Consider the following 9847-nt stretch of genomic DNA (forward strand, 5'->3'; position numbering starts at 1 on the left):
TTTCCTGCCTATGCAGGGGGTCGGACTCGATGATCTATTGAGGTCCCTTCCGACCCTAACATCTATGAATCTATGTTCTATCAATACTAACACACTCATGTTAGGACCGAGGCCCAACAATAACAAACACAGAGAAAGAAATGATCCCAGCTCTAAAGAGTTTAAAATCCCCTTAGGGCGCCTATACATGTGTAGTGAGGTTGCTCCAATACATTGCAATTACAGCGCATCAGAGCAGATCCGATTAACTGAGTCTGCTGGAGCGTGGTAATTACCATGCTCCAGCAGACTCCAGTGTGGGTGCTTTAACTAAAGCTTGTTCGACAAGCTTTAGTTAAGCGCCCCCACCACCATTTTTCAGCAAAGGGATGTTGATTAAAATGCCTGGAACATCTCGTTTATTAGAGCAGCTCTCAGAGCCACTCTAATTAAAGTCCCCCCCCTCTCCCCGTACACACACACACTCTCTGAGAGCACGTGTATAAATGCCCTAAGGTCTTGATTCTGTAAACACACAGCCCCAACAGGTTGGAGCTCCTCAAAATATAAAATGATTGAATGTATTGTATGCCTTGGGTCTAAATATTAAAAAAAAAAAAGGAAATGTGAAGTGCCTAGTTATCCTTGTTCCTAATGCCTCCCAAAGCCCCTTTAAGCCCCCCAAACCCCTGTAAAACTTAGATTTTAATTTAAACAGAGAACCAACTGTATAAATGTACACTTACCTTCATTTTTACTGTTCTCTTTTAAACATAACTTGACAGCTTCTACTGCTCTTGGACTGGTAAAAATTAGACCTCCATAGCATTCTGGATGAGAGAGCTAGTTACAAACAATTCAGAAATATATTTAGATGAGTTATAAGAAGCTTGAAAAAATATTTTGTGAACTTTTAGTTTTAAAAGTAGCAAATATTTTAATTATGTAATACAAGTAACAGGGACATTAGTAAGAAAGATATACCACAACACTGAATTCTAAGCTATTTCAAACACTTTTAGAAAAGACTATGTTAATTCTGCAAATCTGAATTTAGAACAGATACAAATTCTTGGCACTGAGCTGGCTTGAAGCTGAGGTAGAGAAGTATATGGGGTATTTAAATGTCATGCAGGTGAAGCTTTGCCTCTGAGTAACTCAGAGAGCACTACTGGGTCAGCTCTGCCACATTCCCCAAAACAAGCAGTTCTGTTTAGTTACTGAGTGCCCCACAGTCAAAGTAATAAACAAGTAGTTCCTTTGCAGGATCCTAATTGATCAGGGGTCCTGCTTGGTTACTTAGTTTCTCAGACTTTTCAAGCTGAAGACATCCTTCCATAACTTTTCTAAATGTAGTGGCACCCCCTTTTCCAGGAGGTGGACCCAGGGGGAGGCTGTTCCAGGAGGGGTCAAATCTGCTTGCATTGGATTAACAGATACAGTAGGTGCCAGTGCCCTCTCCTTTGAAGGGCAGCACTAGCACAGCCAGGCAAAACTGCTTTGCACACCTCTATTTCCGGGGCTGCACCAGGAAGGGGTCCTCCTTCCTGCATTAGGTATATCTGCACCTCCCACCCCTGCCCACTGCTTGTTCTGACCCTGCCAAGCCTCCTGGGAACAGGTGCATGAGAGTTCCACCTGGAGGCACCAGTACCATGGCACTCTGGAAAAGGTCTCATGGTGCTCTGGTTGAGAACCAGTGGTTTAAACTCAGTATCCTAAAATATTCAGGTGTCATTGGAGAGTTGTAAGAATCAGGACACCAAAGGACTATTGATTTAAAAAAGTGTAAATAAAATGGTCATTAATATTTTAAAGTGACAACAAGGTACCATGTATGCAGTTTTAAGCTGCATACTGTGGCAGGTTAGACTTTAAGCCACAATTAAACCATGCCAATTTCAGGCTGCTGTGGAGGTGGAAACATGCAAAGCACTTGGAAATTCAGCCGCTTCATTTAGGTGCCTGGATGGGAGCTGGGCAATTCTGAAAATCTATTTTAAAGAATTCAAAACACTCAAGATATACAAATGCATACAAGATAATGGATATTTTGAAGTTAACGCTTAAAAATTATGCACATAGCCCTACTGGGAACCTAATACAGGACAAGATTCCTACATGGAATACAGGAAACTGTGAGAAAAAATGGTGTAATATTATTTTTTATCATCTCTGTTACATGATTGATTAGTAAACATTAAAATAAAAATCAGGACCTCAAGATTTCCATAGGTCATAGATAATTTAGGGTCTTTTCCCACAGGACCCCACAGAAGTCCATGGTAAAACTCTTGTTGATTTCAATGAAGCCAGGATTTCAACTTAGATGTTGAAAGTTTTTATGGACCTACCCAAAATGTATTTAATTCACCAATGCTGAAAAGAAAGCACCACAGTGGAGCTGCAGCAAATAGAAAATAGCTATTAGCACTTCTGCCTCATAACCCTGGCAATGGATATAAGCCGATTCATACCTGGCCAGCTTGTTCTCTGCTAATTTGTTTGGATCAGAGTAGCTTTTCTAAAAAAAAACCCACAAAAAACCCTCTCATTCTGCAGCTGCAGAAAATGGCACAATATGTGAGTGGAGAGCTTCTGTTAATGAGCCTCCCACCCCACAGTGCCATCCAGAAGCATTTAGGGAACACACTATGCATGCATGACAAGCATTTTGGAAGCAGAGGTGCTGCAGATTTAACACATTCATTAAATGACAGTAACATCTCTTGCCTGGAGCTGAAAAATTCTCATGAAGCTGGGGATAAGGCTCAGCACCTGCTTTTCCAAATTTTTAAACAATTTTAAATGAAAAATCTTGGTTACTAGCCTGGGATAGAGAGGGAGAAAACAGAAATCCCCTCTACACATGGCTAAATACCCATAACATTTATCATGATTCTCTTTTTCATTGTCTTTGTATAACCCAGCCTTTAAAGCCCTTTTTGACTAAGTGACAGGCATTGTCAAGGAGTTCAAATTTTGAAAAGACATCTCTAAGTCAGGCCATGATATCTCAAGGCACACTGAAAGAGTTGTTCTACTCTTGAAAAACATTCTGCATTGAATGCATTCATTAAGTTATAGGAACATAAGGTATGCGGGAGCAATACATTTGTTCCATATGTTTTTTCTAGGTTGAAACTACTCGCTCTACAGTAGCTTTATGCATTATAGATGTAAACTCTGTGTAGAAGCCTAAACTCAGCATCAGGTTTGAGAAATATGAAATAGTATACAGAACAGTGGATTGCTTCTGTATGATATAATCATTAAATTAAATCTATTCTAAAAAAAAGTATTTTTCTATGGGAAGAACAGTGCTTACTTTCAAACTCATGCCAACATTTTTTTTGTTGGGGGTTTTATTCCATTTTATTTTTCATTCATTCTCAGTCAAGGTTTTCACTTCAGGAAACGTCCCCACCAGCAGCTCGCAACAGCCAGAATTTAGCCAACTTCAGGGAATACTATGTAAGATTGATCCATTTACTTTTTAAAGCATTATGACTGACAAATTATTGGGCGTGCAGGGTCCTGTTACAAGGTGGAATTTCCATTTGTAAGCCTTTTAAATTAAAAGGCTGGTATTTTGTTTACTTTAATATCCATGGAAGGGGCACAGGTGCTTGGCAACAGACCTTTAAAATATTTCTGAATGGACACTGGAACAGGTATTGAAAAGAAAAAAAATCATTACAATTTTGAAGTTGTTTCCATTTTGCAGAGCTCAAAATAGAACATTTTTTCTACTTTTAATTTTTTTAATTTTGGTTTTCCTCTTTGCCTTTCTTTTTTGCTACAAAATAGCAAACAATCAAATTATGTTCAGATCGGTTTTTTCTTTCACTTTTCAGCATTTTATTTTGCCACAATATTTTTTCTAAGGTAAAGAGGCTATGAAAAGTTACTATAGTAAAGGAAAAATTATAAATTCAAATAAAAAGGAAGATCTTAGTCAACTCTTGCCTCCAATGCCATAAAAAATATCAGAAACATTGGAAAAAATAAGCATTTGAAATTTTGAAATTAAACAAAATCTCCAAAAGATTTCAAAAAACCCAAAAGTCTTTCATGACTATTTTCAATTTAGAAAAAAATATTTCTCCCCTTCCCCCCCAAATAACTATATAATAAACATAACTCTTCTATTTTGAATACCCTTCTCCAACTCGCAAGATCTTTCCTTAGTTCCATACGATGTAAACAGTGGTGCTCAACCTATGGCCCATGGGCTGGATGTGGTCCACAAAGCCCATGCAAAAGGCCCATCACCAGAGACCTCCACAGGCATGGTGAGCTCTCTGAATTTAGCTGCAGCGAGAAGGAAGGAACAAGTAGGGGTGCAGTTCAGTCCTGGACTCCAGAGCCATGGGAAAATGGTGGCTCCAGCCAGAATTCATCCCAACAACTGGTGAGCTCAGAGAGCTCTGTGTGCATGCAGAGCTCTAGCAATGCTATTTCTGTGCAGCCCTCAGGCCATTACTTTGGTCTGTTTGTAAAATAGGTTGAGCATCTGTGATTTAAACCAGCCTATAAGTAGACTATGGAAAGACTAGTTATAGGATGATTCAAATCATATATGCTAGTTTTAACAAGGCCTATTTCTTTTTCCATGAGCTCTTATTCACATATATAAGCCCTAATATTACAGCATATAGACTACAGGCACAAAAGAAAGAACCCTTCAGATCTCAAATCTTAGTTTCATTTACAAGTAACATTAGACACATTACACAGCACTGAAAGAAGGCACCTTTCTCTAGTTTGGATCTGCAGCCAGAAACCTCTCCTAAGAGAGGCACCTGCACTCTTTTTTTTTTAACCAAAGAAGTGAGAAAGGCTCACTGTTTCCTTTTAAAATATAGGAGGAGAAGAAAGTGTTGTGGCCATTGCTGCTCCCTCTCCCCCATTTTCTATCATAATTTAATACACTGATTCTCAAACAACATTCTGTGGCACCCAGGGTGCCTTGAGATCCTTTCTGGGGTGTTGCTACATGCCATGCAATGTTAGCATTTTTAGGTGTATAAACATGATTCACAAGATAAACCCAATGATTTCAAATAATCTATAGTGTTAACAAATAAAAAATTGCTATATTATTTTTCCATATTTAAAAAAAAAAGAGTGAACACGTTTGCTGACATTTCCCAAGGGGTGTCTTGAGCCTAAAAAAGGCTGAGAACCACTAGTTTTATAGTGCTTCCCTGGGAAGGAGGAAACCTGTGCTCCAATCCCTGCTTCAAGGACTCTGTGGGTGTACCCACATATGAAATTAACATGAGGCAATAGACTACAGAGAAAATTTGTGTCAGAGTAAACTACTCCCAGGCGCATTGTCTACACATGTCCCCAGGACAGCAGCAGTCTGAGCCAGGGTGGAGCAAGCCTGGGCTGGCAAGGGACACAGGGGGTTAGCCCTGGGCTTCAGGTGGTGGCACTGGAGGGGCTGGCTGGAGCACGAGGGCGCTGACCATGTGGAGCTGTGTGGCCAGGCGGCAGGCAGAAGTCTGGCCCTTGCCTGGCTAGCATCTAAACATGCGTTTTGGTGCCGTAAATGACTCCATTGTAAGATAGTACCGTCCCCAACAGTATTCACCCCCAACTCTTATAGCAGAGTTAATTAGTTTACTGTGCCCTAATACCGGTGCACATGGAGACTGTGACATTTTACTGAGTATCGAATTAGTCAACTCCACAGTAAAGCGCACGTGTTGATGCATCCTGTGTGTATTTTATCCAATTACTGTTAAATAAGCATTACAAAAATAGTCCTTGGACCAGGGTCTAAGTCTCTCCCTTACTTCCTGGAGAGTGCCATAAAAATTAGGCTACAGAGTCATGCGTCTTCTTGTGCTTGCCTCCAGGCTTCTTAAATAATCTTAATTTTTTTCTGTACTGGGAGGTGAAATATGTGGGTTTCAATCCCCCATACTGAAGAGGGAATGAAACCTGGTCTTCCCCTTCTTAAAAGGGTGCTGTAGCCACAAGACTATTATAGCGGTGGGCCACTGATTCCTCTTCTCTAGAGTGGTGTCCACACCTGCATAACAATGGAGCCCAATTTTACTGTTGTGTTTTAGATGGCCTGTGAGAATGCCTACCAAGTGGAACTGCCCAGAGACTTTGGCACATCTAGTTTCTGGATCCAGTCATGCTTAGGCATGAGCTACGCACCAAACTGCTCAGGTTTGGGGCATTTCTGAGGAAGCACAAAGACACAACTCTAGACACCCAGGAAATAAAGCACCTAAAAAGTTTAGGTCCTCCACATTTTCAGGGTCACAATTTAGGCAGCTACAATTCTGGAGGAGCAAAGCAGTGCAGGTAGCAGCAAGGGAGTCTAACTGAACCAGAGATAAGCTTTATAATTTGGTCATTACAGATGGGCCCAATATTTGCTGAGAAGGGGACTACCAAAAAGGTTTAAATCTTACCTTTTCAAACAAACTTTGAAGAGACACAAATTCAAAAGACAAAACAGGAATTAAAGTTGCTTCAAATCCATATGATCCTAATTCCTACAGATAAAAGTGTATATTGTTATTGAAATACATTGCAAGTAGTGGGTGGGTATTTCTTTTTAAAAGAACAGACTATTTGGCAGTAGAATAATTTGCAACTATTTTTCTAAACTAAAACCCAGAAGTGTCTAAGGAAGAAAGTCTGATTTATTTTTACAGGTGAATGTTGTTTATGTTAATTGGTATATTTAATGTTGTTGAAAAAACCTGAACTAGCAGCCCTGGAGACTGAAGCCCTCTCTTTATCCATTGAACAGATATGGTAAAAATCATTCTATACCATCCAAGTGCTCAAGTCCTAAAAGTTCTGTAATCATGTCTAGATAAGTTTGAAATCAATGGAACTAGCTGTGCAAATAGGATATGCAGAAGAAAGGCTACTTCTGGGGTTTTTTAGACCCTACAACACATTCTTAGACTCTGAACTCCAACTGACAATTTTTGTAACACTTACAAAACACTGCAAAAATAATTCTGATCTATGTAAGAACACATTGATATTAATGGGGTAATTGTTAAAAACTAACTTCAGTAATAATAATCATGATCATTCTGAAATCTTTAACTTTGAATTCAATGTAAAAATTCTTATCTAAAACTACTCCTTGTGCCCATATAAATTACACTATAAAACTTGTTTTCTTAATGAACATTTCCTCTAGTCGTATACCAATAACAACTAATCACATTTACATTGCTCAATTGCTAAACATTATATTTGTCTCCTTGTAAAACAACGGAAAGAGATAGATTGTTTTGGGGGGTGGTTAATGTACTTACCTGAATATATGGATCTGGTCCCGAGTCTCTCTCTTTGGGGTCCTTCAGTAACAGAACCTTCATTGTTTACCAAAGAACCGTGACAGAGCACTGAAGTACAATAAAATAAATATATCTAAATTAGATCTAGAGGACTTTTCTCTGTACAATAGCTCTAACAGTTCAGCATCACAAGAAACTGGATAATTAACAGATGCGCTAGTCCTTACACAATGAATAAGCAGCTAATGGGCACACTCTGGGAATGAACATCCACCCTGATAAGACCAACAAAAAACATGTTGGTTTTAGATAACACAACTTAGACACAAATGAGGTTTAAAGCTATGAAGGAGAATGTATTTTAAAGGAAAACACATTTTTAAAGGAGTAATGTCCTATGCACCATATTAATACATAAAAATAATGCCCGTCTCCTCTTCTAAATTTCTTATTATATTCTATAGGTTTTTATGTTACGGCACAACATAAGTATCTGAGCACTTTCAAGAAGTACAGCGGTTCCAAAACTGTGGTCTGTGAGGCCATGGTAAATTGTCTATACTGGTCTGTTGATTGAACCTCCTCCCTGCACATTTCAATTAAAAGTTTAATGATTAGTGTACATGGCAGTCTATAAGAGATTTTGAGGGTAAACAGTGGTTTCATCGTTTCATAGTTGTTAGGGGCTCGAAGGGACTTTACAGATCATTGGTGTGCTCATCCGAAAAGTTTGGGAACCACTGCAGCAGTGCATTAAGCAAAGTGACTAATATTTGTCATTGTTTTCCCAAAGGAACAAGTTTGTGGAGAGTTCTGCTTTGGAATTTTGTGGTTATGACAAAAAAATCCACTTGCCCTCAAAATTGATGATGGCATTTAATGCTAGTCTTCTACCATACTCCCAAAAATGCTACATTAATACACTAAATAATATAATGATAGACTAACAGAAATCTATTAGCTACCATATACTTGAATATTTGCTAATTCCCTAGTATATTAAATTCCAATCTAATTAATTCTAATTAAATAATTCTGAACACCAATGATTTACACAAAGTTTTATATTGTTTATGAATTTCACCAATATGAATTAGCATTCTAAACACCCATGCAAAGTATATGTTATTATCCTCATTTTATAGATATGGAAGCTAAAGGGAAAGATATTTAAGATCCAAGTTTTCAAACACGGCCTCTAATGCTGAGTGCTGTCATTTTTTAGTTTTCGCTTTAGCAATAGAAGTTATGACTTTCACTTGGAAGATGTGTCTATGAACATTTTTGATTAGTCTAAAAGATCCAGAAATAATTTGGAGATTATTGAAAAAGGCGTTTTTTTTCCTTGAAAAGTTAGTAAATGTTCTCACAACTTTTCAGCCACTCCTAACACTGAAACAGAGATTCTACCAACTCTAAAGTTCATCTAGGTGCCACAACGCTGTACACTATATAGATACCAGACTTCTGCTTTTTAAACTAAAATTAACAATATGTTCTGTGACTGATTGGATACCGATGTCACCATGTGAATTTTATGCAGTTATGCATTTTAAAACTTTATATATTTACAAATTAACACGTATACATTTATAAATTAACATTTACAAATTAAAATACACTGGCAAACAACTCTGCTCTGTTTACCAACAAAATGGGTCTCAACTTTGGCCGACTTTATCCGTGGCACATGCTGAAGTACATGTGTGTGTCTATCTGTATCCATGAATATTGATGAAATGTAATTTTCTGTTTCTTTTTTAAAAAGTGGGAAAGGACCACACAAAAACCTTTAATTTAGTCTTAAGAGTTGTACCAGTGACAACATGTATTGTGCAAATTATATATAGAAAGAACAATACAAAAAAGCCAGAAGCATTAAAAAGAAGTGAGATTACTAGCTAAGGCAGTACAGTAGTACTATAGACTTGTACAGTACTACTCTTATAAAAGGTACATTCTCTTAATAAAAACATTACAAAATCATTCACCTTACGCATTTCACCAATAACCTTAACTCTGGCCCACAACACATACTTACAAACTCTTCCAAGACTAATTACATACTTTACATATCTTACATAAATATGTCACAACCCAAAGTTGTGGTTTTTTGTTTTTGTGTGCTTTGGCACTGCTAAATTATGTCCCCACCAAATTGCAGCTCCTTTGCACGGTAGAGTTTTCTGCTGCAATAGAGAACCCACATGCAGAACAGTATTTCCCGCCACTTTGTAGCCTTCTTTGCATGGTGCATTTCTTTTGCATCATAGTGATGCACAGTGCAAAGGAGTTCCCGCCATTTGCATTAAGATTTGCGCCACATTATTGGCCGATCCTAAATTATGCACACGTGGCGGCTAGCGATTGGCTTGCTAGCCGTATAAAGAGCTTGGGAGGTTTCCGCCCAAGTTGGAGAGAAAGAGAAAGCAATTGGAGTTTGGGAGAAAGAGCATGAAGATTTCTAAGCGCTACTAATCCCTTCGAACCCAGCTTCTTTTTCTCCTTAAGAGGGCAATAGAGGGCCGACTTACCGAACCCACGGAGTCTTAACAACTCCGGGGGCCTATTTACCGAAC

The 9847-nt window shown here is 38.4% G+C and overlaps 1 protein-coding gene across 10 annotated transcripts in view; it reads right to left on the reverse strand.

Annotated features, from left to right (window-relative positions):
- The window catches only part of UROS (uroporphyrinogen III synthase), a 66069-nt gene that overhangs the window by 47585 nt on the left and 8637 nt on the right, over window positions 1-9847 (reverse strand). For all 10 annotated transcript variants that reach the window (XR_324177.3, XR_003094765.1, XR_003094762.1 and 7 more), the window contains exons 2-4: window positions 7287-7376; window positions 6420-6503; window positions 726-822 (exon numbers count right to left, since the gene is read on the reverse strand). Coding sequence is in view for 5 of the 10 variants with exons in the window: in XM_006026585.3 (XP_006026647.1) it covers window positions 726-822; window positions 6420-6503; window positions 7287-7349 (244 nt within the window). In the remaining 5 variants the exon portion in view is untranslated. The remainder of the gene's footprint in view (window positions 1-725; window positions 823-6419; window positions 6504-7286; window positions 7377-9847) is intronic.

Source organism: Alligator sinensis, unplaced genomic scaffold (assembly GCF_000455745.1).
Source record: "Alligator sinensis unplaced genomic scaffold, ASM45574v1 scaffold193_1, whole genome shotgun sequence".
Taxonomy (NCBI): domain Eukaryota; kingdom Metazoa; phylum Chordata; order Crocodylia; family Alligatoridae; genus Alligator; species Alligator sinensis.